At 37.0% G+C, this 26,256-nt stretch overlaps 1 protein-coding gene across 3 annotated transcripts in view; it reads right to left on the bottom strand.

Moving 5' to 3' along the window:
* The window catches only part of SATB2 (SATB homeobox 2), a 251,593-nt gene that overhangs the window by 72,238 nt on the left and 153,099 nt on the right, over nucleotides 1-26,256 (bottom strand). For all 3 annotated transcript variants that reach the window (XM_032229135.1, XM_032229143.1, XM_032229151.1), the window contains exons 4-5: nucleotides 11,279-11,405; nucleotides 10,527-10,650 (exon numbers count right to left, since the gene is read on the bottom strand). In XM_032229135.1, coding sequence (XP_032085026.1) covers nucleotides 10,527-10,650; nucleotides 11,279-11,405 — 251 coding nt within the window. The remainder of the gene's footprint in view (nucleotides 1-10,526; nucleotides 10,651-11,278; nucleotides 11,406-26,256) is intronic.

Raw genomic sequence — 26,256 nt, 5'->3', positions numbered from 1 at the left:
ATAACAGGTGATAAATAGTTTTTACTATTAAATAGTTTTAATAGTAAAATGAATATAATAGAGTAACCAATCTTTTCATTCCCATTTCCTTGAACTGTGACCAGGTAACTACAATCTGATTGACTTTCGTAGTCAAAAAAATAGTTTGGTTAATGAAGCTTATAATGTTTGCTGGTATTATTTTATATTATTTAATTAAACAGTAAAATTTGACTCACCTGCTTTCTATTTTATGAGTCATTACATGGAATTTAGCCATAGCAAACTAGAAAAAAGTTATCTAACCTTTATGTCTTAATGTTGTTGTAATAATACTACTTAATTATTGCCCTGTTATTTTACCTATGAACACCTTCTTAAAAACTTTTTAAAAATGTTCAATACATATAAACAGGGGAGAGTATATGTTTACAAATCTCTCAAATGTGTATACATTTACAGCTAGAAAGATATAGACTATATCAGAAACTGATCCAGATATATTCTGATTATGAACCTATAGTAGCTGAAATTAAAACCTGCATGAAGGCTGGAAGTGGAGTAAATGTTATGAATTATAAAACATACCTAAATAATTTTCAAACCAAGCAAATAAAAGTACAAATTTCTCCAAAATGTAGAAAAACTATTAAAGGTCACTTGACATAGGAAACAAATATATCTAGAAAATCATATCAGTAATTTATAGAGCACTTAGTTTAAAATATATATTTCATAATATCATTCTTCTAAAAAACCATTTTCAGCTATTTTTCCTTTATCAACAACATCTAAAAGGCGAATAAACCAAGGTAAATCAGTGAAATTTTAAATTAAACCATGTGATTACACTTCCTTTTTAATGGCACCCTGGATCAGTACCTATAAAGAAAATGAAATTATGCATTCGAACAAAAGATAGAGGAAAAAAGTCCCTGTGATACTGCTTTTTATTCCTCTACAGAGGAATATTTGATGCACTGCAAGCACACTAATAAACAGCAGCATTTAATCTGCAGTTTCTTTCCTAGGAGACAATTTTGTAATTTGCTGCTGTCAATAATATATTAATCACAAGGGGACTGTAATGATATTTCACATTTGGCACAATATTTTCTTAAAACTGATTTGGGAAAAGGGATTTTGTTAAAAAAAAATAGTCAAGTGATGATAACAGGCAACTTATCTAAAACATTCAAATTTTTGCATGATGTGAACTACAACAAAGAAATTGGAAGTAAGCTGATATATAATTACTAAACTAAACCAAACTAAAACAGAATAATCAGTACTACTCTTAAACAGCTATTATTCTACCTATGGTCGGTTGGTCTGTCTGTCTGTCTGTCTGTCTGTTTTTCTTTCTCAATACTTGTCATTGGGCCTTTTTCAAAATATTAAGAACTAATATAACAATGCTAGAGTCCTGAATGTTTAGAATATTACTGATTGCATCATTTGCTGAAAAGATTATGCCCTGTCTTCCTTCTCTTCTTCTTCTTCCCTGTCCATAAAGGTATATCATAGTCTCACCTTCATTGACACATTGTGCCTTGTGTATGACAAATTGAGAGAAGACATGTATCATTTTTATTGGGAACATGTTGATCCTACTGTTTTGATACACAGTTTTATTTTTAAAAAAACAAACTTTTATTTAAAACAGGGATGGACATTTTCAGAGACTATCAGATACATGTAGTCTTTGCTTAACAATGGTAACTTGGACTGGTAACTCTGTTGTTAAGCAACATGGCTGTAAAGTATGTTGTCATGGGACCATGCTGACTTCTGACTACAGTTACAATTTAAATTGTGCCTTCATTAAACAAATCCCACACAATAGTTAGACATGACATCACACAATTACCAATGACCTACTGCCAGCTTCCCCATTGATTTTGCTTGTCAGAAATTGGCAGTGAAGGTAGCAGATCACATGACCATGAGACATTGCAACTATCATAATTATGAACTATGATCATGTGTGGATACACTGTAACAGCCAAAATGATAAGAATTAGTCATTGGTTTCCTTGTTCAGTACCATCATAACTTTGAATTATGACTAAATGAGTTACTGGATTGCCTGTAACTATAATTTCCTCATTCTAGCCTTGAGACTGTAGAGGTTCTTCAACATAATTGTGCATGATCACCGTTGAAAAAGAATGTACTAAGTTTTTAAAAAGAAAGTATGTGACTATCATATATATTCAGTAAAAAGTCAGTTTTGTATTAAAATGCAATATTTATTTAAAAATACAGATATGTCTAATATCTGAAAATCTTTAGGCTATCACAGTAAATCAAAATATTATAAAACCAATCTCAGAGTTCAGGATAATCAAATTATCGAATGATTTTTGCATTATATCTATTCATGTACCTCAAAATTTATCATAGAGCAAACCAAAACAAAACAAATTATTTTAAAAGTTATTATTTTAAAACTAAATTAATAAATTATAACCCCTTAAGAATACTAAAATAAATTCCATACATGGCAGAATGGCATCTTTATGTAACAAAATCCCAACCATGCTATTTAGGATATGTTTACCAGAGACATCCTCTAGAAGTATAGCACATTGGTGTCCTTTGCATATAGAGACAAAACCCCAATAGGTATGTCTAAATGCCAATTTTGCCTCCTGGACTGCTATTGTCATCCAGCTGTGCAGTTCTCTTCTAGATCTTCATCTACTTTTCAGCTTGCCAGCACTACCTCTGGGGAAGTAGCTAAGCAGTAACTGATCCTTTCCCATATTCTTCTTTTGTTACAATGGTGGAATGGCAGCTACATATCACAGCATTTTATTTCAGCAGGGCAGGGAAATCCCAGAACTAAGATGAGGAGAGCCTTCTCACTAATGAGGAACTGCACACCCAGCAGACACAGAGCAGACACAGAAAATCTACCTTTGCTGTCTTAACTTCTGAACTGAGCTAATGAATCCTTATGCTTTTTAATAAATGTGATAGTCAGCAAATGTGCTACTGGGTTCTTGCTGATTTTTTCTCATTTACTTTACTACTGTTAACATAGATGTACAATGACTTTTCTTCCTCTCCCCTCCATATAGAGGCTAGGATTAAACAGTGAATCTTTTGTATTTAAAGCATGAATTTGATAATTGACCAAATTATAAACTTTCCTTGAAGGTCTGCCTCTTTTTTGTTAAGGGAAAAACAAATTAAATACTATATTAAAACCCTTTTTTAGCAACAGTTTGCCTAAAAGAACATTAAGTTCTGTAAAAAACTGATAATAAAAAATAGCTATTATCTAAGATTTTGTAAAAAAAAAAAAGAGAGAGAGAGAGAGAGAGAGAACTGCATGCTTTATAATAAGTAAATGATTACACATATAGTTATTAGATGTTTATATAACTACAGTTATTAACTGATGAGTAACATTTATTCTTCCCAAGGGATTTTTAAAGGTATCTTTGACTGTATTAACAATTTACATAAAAAATATAATGATTCAGAAAGTTTTGATTGAAAAATATATAGCAAAAATGTTCATGCAATCAAATATGAATTTTTATTAGTTGCTAAAGCAAATTACTGGGTTGGTTCAAAGGTTTCAATAGAACAATATATTTTTCAAATATTTTATTGCTGGAGCAGAGTTGTTTGATAACCTAAATGAAGATAGCAAGAATGTACAAATTTAATGTGGGAATTAAAAAGCAGTCACCAGATAAGATATGAAGTTTCACACCATTTAAATTCCAATTTTAACTTTTAATCTTTCAACTTATTTCACTATGCCAAATATAAACTTTTCTTTTTGGCAAGTGAAACTATTTTAATTCAATTTTTAGCACAGAATCAAAACAATACAATTAAGCCTCAGATAAATTTATATTGTTCAAACTTCCAAATTACAACTTTAAGAAACTGTATTTTGCTTTTTGTATATTTTAAAAATTAAGAACAAAAAATTAATTTTGAAAATGGATGTCCAAAGGGCAACTGCCCCAAAAACCCACATACAATTTGAAATAATTCAGAGAGAAGAACTGGAGATAAAACTGTAAATCATATCTTTGTGTAATATTTTTTTTTGTGTGATTACATCTAAAATATCATGTCATGTTTTGATCAGTCACAGCCACTGTAATCACTATACAAGGATATTGCACATTTAGTCAAACTAAAGAAAAGAGCAACTGAAAGTATTGGTAAGTTGGAGCATTCTTGTGAGGGAGATAATGTTTAGCAGTATTTTTTGACCTAAGCAACTTCCATATGCGGGAATCAATTCCCAGAATTTTTAGAAATAGCCAAACTAACGCAGAAATTAGTTTAGGTCCACAGATCTAGAAACCAACCAAATTGAGACTATAGTTTAGAGCAAAAGCAAGTAAGAGGAGAAACTACATAAAGGTACATAAAACTATGCAAAGTATGGAAAATACAAACAAGAAAAGTTTCTTTTTTCCCCAATAAAATAAAACCAAGAGATGAAGAATAAAATGTACTTTTATTCAATGCACGCTTAAATTATAGAATTTTGCTATTTTATGGAGTGGTGATATATACCAATTTATAGAACTTTAGGGAGAGACTAGATAAATTAATGAAAGACCTGTAATCAATGGCTGCCAGTCTTGATGACTGTATATTAGTTACTGATTATCAGTTGTTACAGTGTTTATAGTGTAAATGGCTGTTGCTCTGCTGTCTATATTTATAGGCTGCTCAAATATCCCCAGCTGAATACTATGTATAGAATGCTGGAGTCAAAGAAGTTTTGGAGAGATTCTACTGTGTTTTTATATTATTATCTATTGCTACTGCCAACAATATAGGGAGGGATGGATAGCCTAAATCTGTCATCATATGTCCTCAGAAATACAATGTGTATTTTTTTGTTTGCTTGTAATGTTTTCATGGACCATCGACAAATTGATTAAATAAATATGCACTTGAACTGAATATGTTAAATAGAAAGGGTATGTGTCTCTAGGATATGATGTGCTGTTAATCCAATGAGAGGAAACAGAAAAAAATAAGTAAATACTTTATTCTGAAATACTCCCAAGGTCCATTGTTTGAGAAGAACCAGCCAAAGCAATCCTAAATTGTTTAACAATAGGATTGTGCAAAGCATTTGAAAGCAATATTTGAAAGCATACATTAGTGTGAATGAAGCCTTTCTCTCAGAATTCTTACAGAAGTTGTGTCTTTTACACAAATTGCACAACTCCTAGAAAAGAGTTCCTCGTCATCTCATATGCTTGTGTATGCATGTTCATTTCACTTTATAATGGGTTCTTTGGAAATGTTGTTTGTGCACACACAGATAATTGAGAACAGCTTTTGAAGCATAAGCCTTGCAAATTTGAAGAGTGGTGTTTCATTCATACTAATATGCATTGTGAAGCATCTCCTTCAAATGCTTTGCATGGTCTTATTCAAGAAGATCTCCAATGTATTTTTCCTTTTTGAGTTTCACCATTCTAAAGAAAACATCAAAAAAATGTAAGAATATTCCTCAAACATTATGCACAATATTCAATAAGACAGACATAAGATAAGGTGGGGGCATGGTGGCTCAGCGGCTAAGATGCTGAGCTTGTCAATCAGAAAGGTCAACATTTGACATCAGAACATTTGAATCCCTACCGCCATGTAACAGACTGAACGCTGACTTACCAGAACGGTCATTCTCTATGCGCTGCAGGAGAGTTCAAGCATGGGTTAGCCTTAGTCTATCTGCCCAAAGACTGAGTTCAATTTCTTTGGCCATTCCTCCTCCTCCTTACTGAGGCCACTTTTTCAACGAGGGCATGGTCCTGCTGATCACGTATTGATATGACGTACTCCTGGTGCTCCTGAACACTGGATCTATGAAGACCCCAGGCGGGGTTGGACTCTCCCACAGCGCACAGAGAATGACCATTCAGGTAAGCCAACATTTATTCTCCTGTGTACTGATTAGAGAGTTCAAGCATGGGACATACCCAAGCTAAATGTCACTAGGGCAGGAAGAAGGTTGGTCCAGGGTATCTGAAACAGAATAAACCATTTGTAAGACCCATTTCCTGAAAGATGCTTCGGCCAAAGCAATGGTGTCCAATTTATAGTCCCTGATGAAAAGCGAAGGGGTTGACCAAGTCGCCACCCTGCAAATTTCTTCAATCATCACTTGCATTACCCAAGCAGCTGTGGTAGCGGCACTCTTGGTGGAATGTGCTGTGATGCGGCCTGCGACAGGCCTGGCCTGATGTTCATAGGCCAATGCGATGCAAGCCTTCAACCAACACCCTAAGGTCGAAGAAGTAACCTTCCTCCCATAGAGGCCAGATAAAATGACATGAAGAGCGACTCAGATTGTCGAAAGGAAGCTGTTCTCTTTAGATATCTGCATAGTGCCCTTCTGACATCTAAGGTATGCCACCTCCTTTCCCTAGGATGTCTGGGTTCTGGGGAAAAGTTCGGTAATATTACCGCCTGAGCCCTATGAAAATAGGAGTTTACTTTAGGTATAAAAGAAGGGTCCAAACGCAGGATGACTCTGTCAGGGTGTATGATGCATAAGTCCTCCCTGATTGACAGTGCCGCCAGCTCTGAAATTCTTCTGGCAGATGTAATGGTGATGAGAAAGGCAGTTTTAAAGGTCAAATGCTGGAGGCTGGATGATCTCAACAGCTCAAACGGTGCAGCCTGTAAAAGCCTGTAGCACAATTGAAAGCTCCCATGTTGGGTAGTGATGAACCACCGGAGGTCGAAGATTGGCGTCTTTTTTCAGGAAACTACACACCTTGCATGCTTGGGAGGAGTTGCCTGATAAAATGGTGGACAATTTGCCTCCAGAGGGTGTTGGGGGACAGTCCTCTATCGAGACCCTCCTGCAGGAAGTTCAAGATCTGAGGAACAGATGCTGCAATGGATTCAACGTGGTTTGTCGCACACCATCTAGAGAAGGCAGCCCAAGTCATGTTGTAGATTCTAATGGTCGAAGGTCACCTGGACACTTGGATGGTTTGGATGACTTTGCAGGGAAATTGTCCCTCCTCAGGAGGTCCCTCTCAAGTGCCAGACGGCCAGCTGGAGCCACTGAAGGTCCAGGTAGAGGATGGCCCCTGGCTGAGAGAGACCTTCTCCTGAGGGATTCTCCAGGGCCTGGTCACAAAGAGGCTGACAAGGTCAGCGTACCAGGATCTCCAATGACCGGGATGGTGAACCTGTGGCACACGGATCCATTTGTCAGGGCACATGAGGCGTTGCCTACCCTTGTCCTGAAATGGCTGCCTGTCCTGGGAATGCTCATTTCCCTGGGGGTAGGACTTTTGGAATGACAGAGCATTGAATTTGGGTTCAGGTGCTCAAAAGGACCGCCTACGGAAATAGGGAAAATTCCTGCAATCTGTTCTCCTATTCATACAGGGAAGAATCTTCCACTTGTCCTTGGTCTCCACAAGAATGGGATCCAAGGATTCCCCAAATAGTTTGCCTCCCTTGAAGGGAGCAGAAGCAAGATTCCGCTTAGATCCCATGTCTGCCTGCCAATGGCAAACCAAAGGAGATGCCGTGAGGTTACGTTGGATGCCAGGGAGCTAGATGTTAATTTTGCTGCATTGAGGGTAACATCTGCCTAATACTTGGCTACTGCTATCAACTTATTAATGTCCTGACACAACCTAGTGTCCTCTGAGGGCAACCTGGTCTGCAACTGCCACCACCAGAGGAGGGAGGCCCTATTGAAGAAGGAGGTGGAGGTGGCCGCCTTGATTGCCCACGCCACTGCCTGTTGAGTATTGCAACAAGCCTTCTCTGCCTTCGCCTTGAGACCTTCCAAGAGTTCAATAGGAAGAACAGAATTTGAAGTCAGTGATGCTACAGGTGCATCTACCGAAGGCGGTTTCAAAAGCTACTCTAGGCTGGGATTGACAGAATAGAGCCTCTTGTCGCTGCCACTAGGGGTACCTAGGGATCCAAGATGAACCCATTGGAGCTGGATTACATCTACAAATAATCTAGGAGAGGGAACTATCTCCTGCACTGGAGCAGGTTCATTAAAGAGACTCTCACTGGGATCCTGAGATCCAGCAACCCCCTGCTCCACCGGTGTCGGAGAGCCCATACGAGTAGAGGCATTGGCCTTATGTAAAATAGATTTAAAGAGTGTGGGCTTAAAAAGGCCAGTGAAGGTTGGCTTGTCAGGGACAAGATCCTCTTCTTCCAATAGGTCCTGTTCACCTTGTTCCTCCTTGCCCCAAATGGATTCTTCATTGGCTTAGGAGGTCCCTGGAGATAGAGGCCTCAAGCTGCGATCCCTGTCCCTGGATCCCTCTGCTAAAGGCCAGGAAAGAGCTGACCTGGCAGAGCAATGATCTTTTTGTCGAAAGCCCTCAGTGATCCACTGAGAAATAGTTCGGGCGATAACCTCATACATTTCCACTGACAGGTATGGACCCTGATCTTCCACTGGACTGGGCCCCATCGCAGTGGCTGTACCCAAGGCCTCTGGCACAGAATGCCTAGAAGAGATGGAGGGTTCCCTTTCAACCAGAAGGGAGCATGCAAAAGGGGCCAGGTTCTCTACAAGGGAGGGAGGTGGTGACCCAGGAAAACCTGTGGAATTATCAGAGGAAAGATCCTGAGATTCCTCCTCTGTAATAGACGGAGGAGGATCTAAATGGGAGGTGGCCCATCGGTTTTGCACCCTAGTCTGCCTTTGGGCCTTTTTGAATTGTTTCTCTAAGGCCCTTTGGCATCTGTCAGCCCCCCTATCAGAACTCTTGGAACCTTTCCTAGATCGGTAGGATTTTTTCCTTTTTCCAGCCTGCTTAGCAGATGCACCTGCCAATGTGGGAGAGGGTCTGATGTGCTCTATGTCCCCATCCAGGCCACAATCCACCATCTTGACTTGGGACCACCTGATGATGGTACCTCAGACAAGTCAACAGTTAACAAGGCTTGAGACGATGGAGGTGCTCAGCTCAACAAAGGGGGCAATTGTAGCTGGAAAGTTTTAGCTGTGAGCCAACCTGGCTCTATTGTGCCCGGGCTGGATTCAGGCTACAGCTGCAATTGGAAATGGCATGAACCGGGCTGCACCAAGGCAGATCAAATCCAAAATTGGCAGAGTATGACCCTTTGCAGTCAAAAGTTCTGAGGCTGTCCTTCAGGAAAAAGTCTTGGGGGTGGAGAATTTGCCGGCAACTTGGACAAGGCCAGCACACCACCCAGAAGCAGTCTGCAAGGGAATCATGTGGCAAAAACACAAATGGCCAAAAGCACATGAAGCGGAGTCTTTAAAATGACCACCATGTGCATCGGGAGAAAAAAACAGAGCCATTGGCCACTAAAGGAGCCGATGGAAGGGTCTCATGTCAGGTGGCCACTAAGGAGCTCTGACAGAAAATGGAGGAGGGAGAAAATCCTTTCTCCCTGTGTCCGCCAAAAGCCACTGGACAGAGACCCGATCAACAGCCTTGCCCAAGCCGCGTGCGGTGCAAAAGGCAGCTTACCCCCGACAGCCTGCTCCTGGAAGAAAAGTGATTCATGAAAACCAGAAAGAAACTAAACTAACTGCAAAACAAATTACACACCCATAAAACAAAAGAAAATAACTCAATACAATAAACTAATCTAAAGGCCACTGGAACTCCCCTATTGCCTCCTTACCAGGCCAGACTGAATTGAAAAACGGCTTCAGTAAGGAGCAAAAGCATGGCCATAGAAATTGAACTTGATTCTTGGGCAGATAGACTAAAGTTAACCCATGCTTGGACTCTCCAGGCAGCACACAGGAGAATGAGCTCCCATTACTTGCCCCAGCTTCTGCCAACCTAGCAGTTCAAAAGCATGTAAAAATGCAAGTAGAAAAACAGGGACCACCTTTGTCAGAAGGTAACAGCATTCCATGTGGCTTTGGTATTTAGTCATGCTGATCACATGACCATGGAATTATCATCAGTCAGGCTGGCTCTTCGGCTTAGAAACGGAGATGAACACCGCCCTGTAGAGTTGGGAATGACTAGTACGTATGTGCGAGGGGAACCTTTACCTTTATCTAAGATAAGGTATCACAAAATACCTTATTTGCTAATCATTAAAATGCTGACAAATGAACATTTTTGTTTTTATTTTAACATTGAAATAATAGTGTTTTGTGTACCAGCTTGCTAAATCAAAACATATAAGCAAAAATGTACCTGGAATTGAATTTTGATTTATAAATGTGTAACAGATTTATTTTTGAATGCTTGGAAGATTCGGGGTTTTGTAACTTTGAATATACTAAATATTGATAGGTTTATCTGATAGAGGCATGTTCATTCAGACTGAGTATAAAGTGTAATAATATAGAGAAAGAAAGGCAAAGTGCAGAACAGTCATCGCAAAAATGATTGTATCCCTCTCAAATTTTCAGCTTCTTATCTTGTCATTCTTCTATAATACTTGTCAATGATCTTGAACTCACAGGAAAACTATAATTGCGGGATTTTTTTCTATAACCATTCTTTCATACTATATTGTATTTTATGGGCTGCAGTTCCTCTGCTACCAATAGAGGCACTGACCTGGGAGAGAGGGCATTCTTTGGCTAATGTGCTCTGATTCATCTCTTTGAGCAATTCCTTTAAGGCATTGCGGACTGTGGCATGGTTCCACTGTTCTGCTGGCAAATCTTCTAGCTTTGAACAACTGCAAAGACAGAGAACACGAGAATAGACAGATGGGGAAAGTGTTGCATGCAAACATAGCTGTTCTTTACATGCAAAAGCTATGTCACTCTTTAAGAACAGGACATACATATTTTGTATGTCATTCTTTTATGCAGTTTAGAAATTTCTTACAGCTACAATCTAGAATCTATGAAGATTTGAACATAAATACAGTAACTAAATACATAACTGAGCAAATATTTATGTTGCCTTATCACTGGCTGAATAAGTTCTTGACAATTGTACCGTAACAGATTGCAACATAAGGACAAAAGCCTTTGAGCCCAACATTTATGCCTGGATTTCTGGTTCAAATCTCAAAACCTTTAAAAACTATAATGTGAAAACGTTTAGTCAGGCTGTATAGAATTATTGTACCTGTGGAAAATTCTTTTTTAAAGGCAGACTCCCTTAGCCTGTGTTCTAACCTCTAGTTAAAATATCACCCAGCAAGAGCTGCCAGTTGCAATTCCTTTCTTACAACCTGCTTCCCACTTCAAAATGAGCTCAGAAATTAATGAAGATAGCATGAGTTAATCTCAGTAGTAATGGTGTGATTGACAGAACAACGCAGGATTTAAAAAGGGCAGATGTTCAGTAGTGCCCACCTCTGTAATTGAATTTTCAGTGTCACAACATGGTAGACGTCTTGTAACATGTCAGCCACTGTTGCATCAGGTGCATCTGTCATATAAGTTAAGGGAAGAGGATTCCATTTCCCAAGTTTGATTATTCCTGCAAAAAAAAAAACATGAAATAATCATAAACACATATTTCTATCCATATATTTATATCAAAATCTATATCTATGAAATTCACCAATTATTTTATATTTATTACAAGAGCAGAATGTTCTCATGAAAATGTATTGTAAGTATGGAGAGTCTAAAGTTTGGCAGCTTGTAAATCTAATTTTATAACCTTGAAAATATATAAATATAAACATATACTTAAGGTTTTGAATTAAAAAGAACCGAAAAAGTACTGACTTTTCATGTTTAATATAATATATAACATTGATTGACAGTGGCTATTGAGAATAACAACAGAATCTAGTTTAATGCATGTTGTTATATACAAGGCTTATACTAGCCCTCTAGAATGCTTTAGATTCATACTCCAAAAAAGCATGCTACTCTTCTTAGGTACAAAAATAGTACCTTTTTGCAAGACAGGTGTAAAATTTGTGCTTCAATTCATTCTGGAGCATCTTTATGGAAACAAATCAAAAGTGCTGCATAGCCCTACATAACATAATCCTTTAGAACAGGTTACTAAACATTTGCTGGACCAGAACTGTTATGGAAAGGCTGCTAAAGAGAAGTATTTATTGCTTGATACAGAATGCCTCAAACATATCACAAAGAGAACAGAAACGTTAAAAACATGCCATTGTTTCGGTATTAAGAATTCACAATCTGGTGCTAAACATGCTGCAGTATAAATAGAGCCTATACTCTTATCATGCATTATAACGTACAAAGCTCATTCGCTGTACCATATGTCTTCAGAGCTGGCTCTTTATGTTGCATTCCCCTTGCCAACAAAAAAGTTGCTTCTCTTAAAGGGGATAATTTCTAGAGGTTATGTAATTACAGATCACTAAAGCAACAGACCTACTTTTGATACTTACTTGAGAGTAAAAATAACTGGAGATGTAATATGTACTATATTGACTATATATTTATTATAATTGATTGAATATGAAAAGTTAGAAATGGATAACACTGAACCTTCTCTCAAGTCAAACCTAGGTTATGCTCAAACAATACTCTGGAGTATAATATAGGTGTATAGTTTGGTGTGGTGTGTGAATTCAGTGTGATTAGTTTATGGTTTTGTCATTAGATCTACCCATAAAAGCAAGTGGGACCTTAAATAGTTCAGATGAATTTTTACAAAATTGCCTCAAGCTTTCAAAATGCTAGTGTCAGGCCTGCAATTATATTCCTTTTAGAATTTTGGCCTGCCACACTTTCTCTTATTTCATTATGCTGTTTCTTTAGTATAGTTGATGGGAGTGGGGAATAGAAAGGAGTAGGATTGTGGAATGTATTGTTGTCATTCTTTTCTAGAAGACCAAGGTCATCTTTTGTCTCCGCACTTTTACACCTGACCGGAAGCAGCTGGGTGGAGACACCACCGTGGAAGAAGATGATTGGACCATGTGATGGATTGTGGGTGTGGGGACAAGATCATGAACTTTTAACTGGGTGGGATTCTAATGTAATTTCCAGAATTGGGATTTACACAGATGTGCTAAGATGTCTGATTTATTAAATTGGAACTTTAAGGATCGTTTTGCCTTGGACTCTGATTTAATTCTACATGATACTAGGAAAGCTGACAGCTAGAATATTTCATCAGGCAAGGTAGCTAGTTCAGGAGTCAAAAATATGGTTGAGAATGGAGACATCTCAACTAAGTTACACTGAGAACAAATGAAAACTCTTGAGACAAATAAATAAGATCTTATAAAGCACAGTTTTGCATTTTTTTTTCAAGTGACAGAATGTGTTAAAAAAAAAATCCTGGGATCTCTGTTCAACAGGCAAAACTCTAGCATTAGAAAATTGGCTGCATACAGGTTAACCCCCCCTTTTTTTCCCTTGGTCTCCCCCCCCCCCCCCTTTTGAAAGACAGTTTGAAAAATCCTATTACAAGAAACAAATAGTATTAGACTGCAATTGTGCTACTACCATGATTGTCTCTACTTTCTTAAAAATGAAGAAATTGTCCTGGCAAACAGTCCAGAAACACAGGTGTTACCATAACGCTCAGTGCTTTTGCACATAAACACCTGCTGCAAGTCCTTTTTGTTACAGTGCTGCAGACATGCACTTTTTTTTTAAAGCGTTATTAGTTATGGATGAACACTTCTTAGCTCTCTTTGATATTCAGTTTTGTCTAGTTCCAATATTCTGCTATTTTTGAAAATAATTATACCTGGAGAAAGACACCATATTCTATCTTAAGAAAATTCATGCAGAGCATGTTCAAGGTAAAAATTGATGTGTGAAAGATCAAGTCATTACTCCTCTTGTTTGCCTACTGTCCCCAAACTTAACAACTGACCTTCCTGGATATTGCTTGCAAAATTGTACTGTAGGTATGCTTCATGTAATACTTTGAAAACATGGCTGGGAATTCTTTCTTAAAGTAGAAAGAGGAAAATAAAAATATTGATTCTTCTTAGGGCACAGCCAGATATCCACATTGAAGTTCAAACCACTAATGCTTGACCTGCCAGAAAAATAAGATGACACAGAATTTGATTCTCCAACAACCTCTCAATAAAGCAGTTGTCAAGTGGTCTTGTCCTTATAATGCAGGAGAAGTTAAGGAATGTAATGTGTGCATTTCTCCTTTTATAATGGAAAAAAGGGCTGATACAAAGACAATGTCAGATCAAGGAAACCTGAGTCTGGGACAAAACTGTAAACAGACAAAGCTTCTCAGACAAGACCCTCCTTAGAGCTCACAAATTGGTTTTCTAATCTGGTCTACTTCAAAGGTCTGACACCTTCTCATGAAGCATCAACTGCCAGCAAGAAAATCAAATCCAAATCACACTAATTGACTTAGGGTGAGTTGGTACTGGGGACGTGTAAAGAAGTTTAGTCATCTGTCAAGATGTTAAAATAGGCTATTTCTGAACACGGGTTCGGTGTTCAAAAGAATGTTAAACTCATGTCCAAAAAAATAGGTAGGCAGGTTCAAAGCAGCATAAAGGAACATAGAATCAACTGGAAAAACCCACCCTACAACTTCATCTTGTGCCCTTCCTCTGCCTCTGACCAGCTCGAAAGGTAAACATGGGGTTCTGTCAAGTTTTCTTGACAAGTTAATTGGAAATAGACACCACAGGCGTTCATGCAGACAAAAGCTTCTGACAGATAGAATTTGTAGAAAATCTAATGAAGCCATTATGTATGAAAGAATTGTAGTGATTGCTACAACTACCTGTATACAAACATTTCTGCCCACCCAGTATATTCAGGCAGAGTAAGTGTACTCCAGGTCCCCTCAATTAAATGTTGCCATCTTGTGGGACTGAGAAAGCATGTTTTCTCTGTGTCCAGCCCACTGAAATAGCATCCCCCCCCCAATAGATATAGAGATTGCAGAAGCCCCAGGTGGATTAAGAAGTTTGTGCAGTGCCTGTCATGTTTTCAGACACTTTTCTACAGATAGTCCTTGATTTACAACTAGACATTTAACAACCACTCAAAATTACAGCAGACTTTTAAAAAGCTACTTACAAACAAGTCCTTAAGTTATGACTGCCACCCCTCCTCCCATGGTCACGTGATTGAATTTCAAGTGCTTAGCAACAGTCAAACATTTAGGATTATTTGCAACATCATGCAATCACATGACTATGATTTGCAATGTTTGCCAGTTTTAGCAAAAAAAAATGCTTATTCAGAAGAATGGATTTGCATAACAAACATGTGATTGCACATGTTTACAGTTGTAAAATCAAATTGATCACATAACACAGGGGTGTCAAACTCGCAGCTCACAGGCCAGATGCATCACAGGCTGGCCACGCCCACCCACAGTTTATCGAAGGGGGGGAAAGTTGTGATACGTCACAGGAGTTTGACATCCCTGACATAACGCCTCTACTTATAACCACAACAACTTACAACTAAAATTCCTATCTTCATTGTGGTCATAACTCAAGGGCTATGTGTACTGTTGTCTTTTTTCCCAATTTGTAGGCTGAAGCAATAGAAAATCTACCTGCTAAGGAGAATCACTTTCAAATAAGCAGAGAACATGTGTAACTTGCACACAGCAAAACTATGTGACATGGCTCACATTATTCCCAAATAATCCATTTTGATTTAATTTTCATTTTAAAAAATTTGGGTATCAGATAGAAAGACTATTGAAACATCAAATCCTAATGCAAATAGTCCTGGGGAAAAATGGTTCTTTTTATAATGTGCATAAACTATACTTATATTAGAGAATTGTGCATTAAAAATGCAAAAGTTACTCCTACCTTTTAAAAAAAAGAAATCTCTCAACTTGGGATAGGAATGGAATAAAGCAGACTTAATTAATAGAAAACTTAAAAACCAAGCAAATTCAGAGTTGACGTACCTAGATATTTCTGAAAAGTAAAATACTTGGTTTATCAATTTAAAAATCAAAGAAAACTATGGCTAATGGAAGAGAGGGTACATGAATTTATCGTGACCCGACAATTGCGTGATAGACATATGCGCCAATTAAAACGTGACGTCAAAATCGCATCGACAAATGTGCGACGACAAAAGCGCGACGACAAAAGCGCGATGACAAGGACAATAAAATAAAAAAAATTACTGTTAGGGATAGGGTTAGGGTTAGGGTTAGGGTTATAGTTTGTCTATAGTTTGTTGATGACGAGGTTTTTGTCGTCGCACATTTGTCGCCACGCTATTGTCGAAAATCAATTAGTGATTTTGACGGCGCTCATTTGTCCATCGTGGTTTTGTCGGCGCGCATATGTCTATTGCGCATTTGTCGGTGAACCGAATGTATAAGCACAACAGATGACGTTGACTGACATTTGAACTACATCACAGAGAATTTATAAGTCAAAAGTATACATGTATTATTCTAAAAACAAACAAAGAAGTCAAAGTCAAGCCACAGTACAGACAGAATATGGTGAAACAAGTTGGCTCCAGATAGACAAAGGAATGAGACAAAGCTGTATATTCTCCCCTTATCTATTCAACCTACATGTTGAAAATACATTAAGAGAAGTTGGATTGGAAGATGAGTGTGGTTTTAAAACTGAAGGAAAAACCAATAACCTGTACTATGCTTATGACACTAATGCTGAAAATGCAAAGGAACTACAAGGCCTACTAATAAAAATCAAGAAGCACAGTGAAAAAGTAATATTAAAATTTAAAAAAAAATCAAACAAATGACAATAAGTACAACAACCATCCTTAAAATTCGTATTTCCTTGATTAAGATATTGAAATGGTAGTCAGCTTCTGCCTTTTAGGATCAATAATTAACAGTAAAAGAATAAGCAGTCAAGAAATATATTGCAAACTAGCAGTTGGCATGGAGGCCATAAAGAAAATTAGAAAAGTGATTCTGACAGCTTGATGTGTTTATACCTACAAATATCAAAATAGTGCAAATCGTGGTATTCCCCAATCTATGGAAATAAACACTGAATGTTATAAAAGCAGGTTCGTGACCTGACAAATGCACGCTCGACTAAAGCGCGGCGACAAAACCGCGGTGACAAAACCGCAATGTCATCAGCACGCCGACAACAGTGCGCCAACAGAAGCACGATTTAAGTTAAGGTAAAGTTTAGGTTCAGGGTTAATTTTAGGGTTAGGTTTAGGGTTAGGGTTAGGGTTAGGTTTACAGCGCGCTTCTGTCGGCGCGCTGTTGTCGGCACGCATCGCTCATTCGTCGGTGCGGTTTAGAACTCGCGATTTTGTCACCACAGTTTAGTCAGCCGCGCTTTTGTTGGTCGCCCTTTTGTCGGTGAACCAAGCAGGTTAAGGTTAAACAGTTAAAAAAAATTGAACTTTTGGTTTTGGAGAAGACTCCTGAAAATATTGTGGCCAAGAAATCAAATAAATTGTTCATCAAATAAACCAACCCACTTGAGTCACAAATAACTAATCTCAAATAATATCACTTCAGACATATTTTCAAAGACCTAATCTGGAAAAGTGGAGGGAAGGAAAGAGGACAATCAGTAACAAGCTGGATAAACTCAGTTACAGTGAAGATGAGTGCACCATTGGAAAACCTGAAAGATGAAGTTACAGACCAATCATAGAAAAAAAAAATCTATCTACCTAGCAGTGGTGGGTTGCAGGCGGTACGCCCCGGTACAGGCATACCAGAGCCTGCCCGGAGCACCAGCTACCGTTCCGGTAGAGTGCTCCGGAGGGCCTGCCCGCCCGAGCTCCTTACTGGTCTTTTAAGTCTTCAGGGCTTCCGCGCACGTGCATGGCGCATAAAGCACCTGCGCAATGCTCCACAGAGATGCTAAGATGCATGTGTGCACACTGCATGCATCCATATGGATGCCCCCGGTTGGAACAGGATCTGGAACCCACCACTGCTACCTAATGACTAGAAGTTAGCAGTACTGTGATGACAAATAATCAATCAATGCCAACTTTTATTCAAAAAGCTATAACTAAAAGCATGAAAATTTGCTCAGGTGCACAATTAATTTTGTTCCATGCATGATTTTCTTGTCTGGTTTTCTTTCTAGTTTCAGAAAATGCTGCATGGACAGAAATTTGATTCCTCCTGAAAAATGCGTCCAATGTGTCCAAAAAATAAAAATTCTGACTGAAATAACCTTAAGATTGAAATTCTGATTCTTGAAAGAATATTCAAGAACAAATACATAGAATGATACTCAGCTGTGAAATGTTTGGTAATTCTACCATTTAAGCAATCAATAAAAATTATTTACTGTGCATCACAAATCATTTCGCACAAAAACGTTTGCTTCAGCATATGGAAACTTATAATGGGGCAGTTGAATAAGTTCTTGACATTGTTCTATTATATGTTTTATTACTACTTCATTGTTTATAATATTTTATATTATTTAAATCAGTGGTGAGGTCAAAACATTTTTTACTACTGGTTCACTCATGTGCGCACACATGTGCAATGCGTCCGAGCGAGTGGGCAGAACTTCCTTCCACCGCCACTACTACGGGCCGAACCGGCAGAAACCCACCTCTGATTTAAATGTATTTTCACTTCTATAAGCAATCTATAGATTCAATACAACACAGGTAGTTTTATATGAATATATTTTAAGTACACTCCACAATACATTATTTATCAGCTCTACCAGGTTGCTAAATGGCTATTCAACTTTGGCCTTAAGGTCTTAATCAGAAACAAACACCTACTTATAGTTCCCACATTGTTGTGTTCTCTTAATAAGGACAGTATTGTAATAAAAACATGCAAAATTATTACTTTCACTGATGAAAATGGAAGCCAGTAAACATTATCTTGAGAATCTATTTTCCTTACTGCTTTCTATAAACCATATACAAAAGAACTTATTTAAATATACCAAACAGATTGCCTTGTAATTTTATATACTGTACGAGTTTTGTGTTTTGTTGCAAGAACATTTGTCTTATGTAATAGATGCTGTTTCACATTTGGGAAATATTATGCCAAAGCCTAAACTTAGATTAGATTAGTTTAATATAAGCATTAAAGAAATAGCAAAATTAATTAAAAACAACTCTATGCAGAAAACACAATTAAATAACATTTTCTGGTTGATTATTTTAGAAGGAGTTATTTAATTTCAAAGCTTTTTTAAAAGGATACAATATTGGCCTCGATATAAACGCAATGCAACTGATATTTCATATATTGAGACTTTTCTAGACTTTAAACAAAATATCAAAAGAAACTTCTTCCCTTTTCTTCTTTTTAATAATAAACAGGATGGCCTTCATATATTAGTTTTCCAAAAGAGTGATATTTTTGGTAAAAACATGCTTTGAAATTAAATTATTATTTTATATAGCATGTCTCAAAAGAAAGCATTGCCAAAATCTAGATCTGAAACAGAAAGAGGCAGGACTGGTAAATGAGCTTCAAGAAGAGTTCAAAGCTATAATAAGCCTCCAACTTCCCTGATTTGATTAATCACTATTTAATGAATGAAGGGCAAAGAAGTCTAATTTATTTTATGTTTTCGTGTCTCCATGACATGGGCAGACTTGTAAATAATCCTTTTTAATTTATGCCCATATATGAAACCTATGTCAGGAGTAGAGTTAGCAACAGCAATAGCAGTTAGACTTAGATACCACTTCATAGGGCTTTCAGCCCTCTCAAAGCGGTTTACCGAGTCAGCATATCGCCCCCACAGTCTGGGTCCTCATTTCACCCGGAAGGATGGAAAGCTGAGTCAACCTTGAGCCGGTGAGATTAGAACCGCTGAACTGCAGATAACAGTCAGCTGAAGTGGCCTGCAGTACTGCACCCTAACCACTGCGCCACCTCGGTTTTAAAGCTCTAATGGATTCAGCCCTAACTATGGAAAAAAACTGGACACACTAGACAAACTTTACTCTGCTAATGTGAACTATTGTACTTAGCCTTAATGGAACTCACAACATGTTTAAATGTTTAAAGCTAGACTACAGAAAAGCTCTAGTTTGCTTTTTTTAATAGTAGGCCCCAAATTGTATTGATATCAATTTTGAACACATTTGACTGTCCTTGCAGGAGAACTTCCAGGCATTTCACAGATAGTATTATTGATGATTATGCAGAATGCATTAAGTCTGCAAAACATCAACTCCAAAGGCTTTAGAACTCAAAACTGCATTTTCAAGCATCTTGTTCTCAAACAGAACACCTGAGTTTTGAGAGTTTGTTCTGGAAGAAATTCCAGTTGCTTCCAGCAGCTGCATTTTAGGAGTTACGTGCCATTCCAGATATCTGTCATTATTGGCTAAAGCTGAGTAGAGGTTGGAGAATACGTGGAGTAGCACCAGTAGAGCTGTTCTGAGCCTAGCTACTTTTTGTGAAAGCCAAAAATGGACTCCTGGAAGGAATCTGAAATTGGGTTGGACTCACAATCTTCTATTGGATACGCTGCTTTGCAGGTGATAGGAAGGGAGGGGGGGTTGTCTTGGCTTTAAAGACAATAACCAATTGCTGATGACTGAGACTAATTCTTTGCTCCTCCTCCTCCTTCTCCCATCCTGTTTTCCTTATGAAGTAGATCCTTTGACTAGAAACCACAAGAATTATGTTGCAATCTTTTCCAACTAGCACATTATTTTAAAAGGCAAAATTGAGTTACATCTCATTTCATCAGTTTCAACAGTTCATCAACTGACTCTATCTCATGAAATGAACTCACCATTTCAGCTCATACCATTTCATAGAATGTACTAATAGGAAAAAGTTCTACTAGACTCCTGATTACTTTTGCCATAGACTAACAGTTCTCCTCCTATAATATCCTTTGGTTGTAACTTTGCAAACAGCACTCTCATACTACTGATCCTTATAAACTTCTTCTAGGAATCTTTTTGACAAAATATTACAACATAATGTTTTTTAATCAATGAATAATTATTCCTGAAGCTAATGAACATATATTTTTATGCATAAAACATTTGAGGAAGGAAACATTACGAAGGAAGCAGACACCATATATGTTACATTAGCCACACTTTATTCTATCTCCACACCCCAACTCACTTGGTAATGTCTATTAATATAAAACATATGACATAATGTCATCACTCTTTCTGTTTCTATTAGCCACAGCCAGTGAAGTAAAGCAGGAATACATACTGATGTCATATCATGCATTTTAGATTTATTAGATGCTACAGAAGTGTAGCATATGTGGCACTCTCATAACATCCGATTCCAGAAAAGCTGATTGTGCTCTCAAAAAGATAAAACCTCAGATAGGGTATCCAAAACAAAAGTGTGTTGGATATCATACTTGCATGGGTGAAGTAATAAGAGTGGAGTGGGGTGGGGTGGGATGGGGTGGGATGGGGTAGGGCAGGGCAGGGCAGGAACAGGAACAGGAACAGGAACAGGAACAGGAACAGGAACAGGAACAAGGAATAGGAATAGTTGGAAGGGACTTTGGAGGTCTTCTAATCTAACTCCCTGCTCAGGCAGGAACCCTATACCATTTCAGACAAATGGTTGTCCAATCTCTTTTTAAAAACATCCACTGTTGGAGCAGTCACAACTTCTGGAGGTAAATTGTTCAACTGAATAACTGTTCTCAGGAACAGGAAATTTCTTCTTAGTTCTAAGATGCTTCTCTCCTTGCTTAATTTCCACCCATTGCTTCTTGTCCTGCCCTCAGGTACTTTGGAGATGTTGACCGTTATCAAAATTATGATGCACAGTTTAATCTTTAAGTGAGCTGGTCAGCATATAAATTTAATGAATCAATACATCTGTTGATAATCTCAGATTATGCAACATATTTACTTGAAAAGTGTTTTGCTTATAGAATAAGCAAAATTGCTATCCTATCTTAGAATAATGTGAAATGAAACACAAAAAAATTACTAACTATAGATATATAGATTTATTTATATAGAAAAATCTTAGGGCAACAAGATAAGTGGCATATGATTTTAATAAATAAATAAATTTCTATTTAAAACCTATTATATATTTCCTTCTTCTAAAAGCCTCTGACAACAATTACACATGCAAAACAAGGATAATGCAGCCAATCATGCCAAAGAGGAAACTGTTCTCCTTTTGGCCAAATTGGTTACCTTTTCTTTAGCACTAATCTCTTCAATCCTTCTCCAAAATGCAATTTATTTTAATAAAAACTACCTTCTGATTTACAGAAGAATTTTACTTAAACAATAAATAGATTATGTGCCATCGGGTCAATTTGTTTTACTTTATTATTAGCTATTATAACAAACATTGTTATAAAAAGTATCTGAAGACTTATATTTCTAGAAAGATAACATTTCTACAGAAAGTTACAGTTATTTGTAATCTAAAAATAAAGCCAATCCTTTCTAACTTTGTGATGTTTTTCAATGCTTATCTCTAAAATATTACGTTCTCCATTTTAGGATTTGTAAAAAAAACTAGACAATCCATGACCTGTTGGTCATTCTTTCAGAGATATTTTCTTATCAAATTCCTGAATGCCTTCAACAATGACAGAGCTTTTAATGTATCACCTTCACTGGAAAATGGAATGCATTCAGAGATTCAGTATATCTGTCTTGAAAATAGTTCATGTTAAACCATATATCATAGTCAAACATCTATTTTGTAATGTTTTGTAGTATGTCATAAACCGAAAAGGCTACATGTGAGTTCTTGGGCAAGGAATTGAACTATACCATCAAGTGTGGACTGCTATTGAGGTGTCAACCACTTAGCTACCTGGCAACAGCCTGCTACAAACTCCAGGAATTGCTCAGAGCCAGTGTTAGAGTTTATAAATTTCAGTCTTCCATAACCTCAGTCTCCTTGTCTTGGAAAGGAAGTTCTGGGTAGCTCCTGGGTATCTTGAGTTCATAGCTCCCATCACAGCTATGGGTTTTGCCACAAATAATTGCAGCCCCAACACACATGGAAAAACATCTTGTCTTTATTTCAGAACAGATGAGATGTGACCTGACAATTGAGCACATTAAGAAAAATCCTTTGTCATAGTTAAACATCTCTTCCTTGTTAAATTGCAAAATCATAGATCTGGCCCTTTGTTAAGGCAGCAGACTCATTAGAATGGGCAGCTAGTATTGTAGTGCAGCAGGCAAGAAACTGGGAGACTATGCATTTTAGTCCCACCTTAGAAGAGAAGCCAGCTAAGTGACTTTGGACCAGTCACTCTCTATCAACTCTAGGAAGGAGGCAAATTAAAGCCATGTCTGAATTCTTGGCAAGAAAGCTGCATTGACTTGTTCATGCAGCCACCAGAATCAATATTGACTTGAGATGCCTCCCATCCCAAAAAGTGTCTGTGTGTATACTGTACATAAATATTTATTTTCATTTTAATAGTTTATTGAAAATATGAGGGTACCAAAAATGATAATATGCCAAAAATGCATATTAACACTGGCACAAAGTATATAGCAGCAAACGACGATTCATCAAACGTTAATCAGATTGTTATACTATAAATACAGTTGCCTATAACCAGTATGAAATAAATCTATAGATTAATAATAATAAATTAATAAATAATAGAAATACTACTAAATAATAGAAATACATATTTTTCAGTTAACCACAAATAGTTTTCTACTGATCAACGACCTACCATTTGATCAATTGATTAGTTTTGGCTTCACTGCATAACCCATCTCAGTTTTACTGCATAAATCTATACCACACAAATTATTTTGCGATAACATGCAACACACAAAAACAGATATTGAAATATCTGCTTTGTTTTTATCTAAAAGCTTTAGAGTGATTTTTAAAAATGGAATGCATAGGATAAAAAAAAAGAACTTGGTACTGTAGTACCAAGTACAATATTGTAGTACAATATTGATATGACAAAGAATTCATTCTAGGGCTAATATTTTAAAATTTGTTATACCTATCTAAGCCAAAAGTGAGCATTTCAAATCATAGTAGATAAAAAAATATTTGTTTCCAGTTCTGCTTTCAATTTAATGCATTCAAAGTTCCCTGATCTTGCTGATGATGATCAGGGCAGTTTAATTTCATTAAAATATTTTTAAAATGTGTTTTCCCTTTTTATCAGAAACTTGGGGCTTATACCTTGTATACCCTGTTTCCTTGAAAATAAGACCTCCCAAGATAATAAGCCCAATCGGGCTTTTGAGTGCATGCACTAAAATAAGCCCTCCACCAAAAATAAGCACTTCCCGAAAATATTGCAACACAGCAGTAGTCATGAAGTGACCACAGATGCTGCCTCCTACACCTCAAAAATAATAAGATCTCCATGAAAATAAGGCCAAGCGCTTATTTCAGGGGCCATAAGAAAATAAGATCCTGTCTTATATTGCGGGAAACATGGTACTTTCAAGAAGATGAAGCCAAATTCAAATATTTTCATAGAAGATAATATCCTCCATAAGAATGCTACATAGAATGATATATTTTTCCAAAGTACTCATGAATCAAAAGCTCTCCGAATATCAACATCAACTATATATATATTTTTTTTAAAGTCACAACCCCTGGTATGCCCAAATATGGGAGGAAGATCACACTTCCACTCTCTGTCCTTCGGCTCGTCACAAGAGACCATCCAGACAGAAACCCAATATTTTTTACTGTTGCCTTTTTGTTACATTTGTTATATTTATGCTGATAAATAAATAAAGGGAGACTAGTATAGATCTATTTCAAGCTGTAGCTCAATGGTTAACACATCTGCCTAAGAGGCAATAGAGCACAGGTTCGATTCCCAGCAAGGGTATGGCTAGCTGATGAGAGCTAAATAGTTTGAAATAGATCTATACTAGTCTCCCTTTATTTATTTATCAGCATAAATATAACTAACATACATACATACATACATACATACATACATACATACATATATACATATATATATATATAATGTTGTATTTGTGCTGATAAATAAATAAAGGTGTATGTGTGTGTATACACACACACACACATATATGTTGCATTTGTGCTGATAAATAAATAAAGGGAGACTAGTATAGATCTATTTCAAGCTATTTAGCTCTCATCAGCTAGCCATACCCTTACTGGGATTTGAACACACACACATACACATAAACATACACATACATACACATACTAAAAAGATATATGCATAGAGAACAGAAGCATCTCCTCCTCTGCAAAGATGATTCAATGAATTCATCAATTCTAATGACAATTAGCTGCAGCAATTAATTCCCTGATTTTTTTATCTGAAAAGTGTATGGTTTTATCGGACAGTTTCAAATATAAAATCTGCAACGTTGACAACTTTCTCTTTGAGGTAAACAACAGGCATAGAAAATCTCATATGTGGACCTAATCTAGAGCACAGGACGATAGGGAGGAAGACAGGGAGAAGGAGAAAGAGAGAGATCACTTTTAGAATCCCATTTTCCTGCTCACCCTGAATTCTGATCCATTCTCCCCAGATGTACAGTATCAACCCATTAATTAGAAGCTGTCCCAAGCAAAATTTTGAAATATCTTCCACTGATGTCAATATGGATAGTTTTAAGATTTCTTCAATACAAGGATGAATAATTTTGAGGGGGAATACTGTTAGAAAATGAACCGCTAATACTTTCTTAAAACCCTCCCCTTGTCCTACGATATGGCTTTAAAATAGTACTTATTGAATTGGATGACAATCAAAAGCTATTTTAAAAGTTTCAGTGCCAGACAGATATTTTTAAGAAAGAGTGCTGCTGGGGAGAGAGTTTCATACAGGATCCCTTTCAAAACTGCCATCCGTTATTATCAGTAGCATGTGGCAGGGTATGTGAGAAAGTACACTGAGAACTTCATGTCAAGCGGAATGAGTATTGCCCAATATTACTACAAAATCTCAAACAGGGATTTCAAAGTCAATTGAGTTCTCCAGCCAAAAGAAATTTACTAACACATTGTTCTTATAAAATGCCACATTGCTAGTCTACTAATGGTTTATACAATGTTGTCTGTGTGTCTGTGTAAAAATAATAATAGAATAGTATTAATACTCTAACAATGATAAAGAATAGAATTTCAAGTTTAATACCATTATGCAACAAAATAATTACATGCATTTTAAGTATGTAATACACTTGAAACATAAAATATTTAAATATATATTTAATCTAATCAGAAATACGTACAACAGAGAAATGTCTGGGGAGAAAAAACAGCTAGATAACTTCTAAGCATTAGTAACTTCACAGATCTTCCTTAGTGATTTAAGCAGCATATGAAAATTCTTAAAGATAGACTCCAGATTAGAACATGGCAAATTTGATCTTATTTTTGAATGTTTTTCAGAAAAATTCTATAAGCACATAAAAGCTTAAAATACAGATTCTGGACTATAAGAAAAATAAAAATCTGTAAGCCAGGC

The sequence above is a fragment of the Thamnophis elegans genome, chromosome 1 (assembly GCF_009769535.1).
Source record: "Thamnophis elegans isolate rThaEle1 chromosome 1, rThaEle1.pri, whole genome shotgun sequence".
Classification (NCBI taxonomy): Eukaryota; Metazoa; Chordata; class Lepidosauria; order Squamata; family Colubridae; genus Thamnophis; species Thamnophis elegans.
Note: the sequence above shows the minus strand (reverse complement) of the source record. Positions and strands in the feature narration are given on the sequence as shown.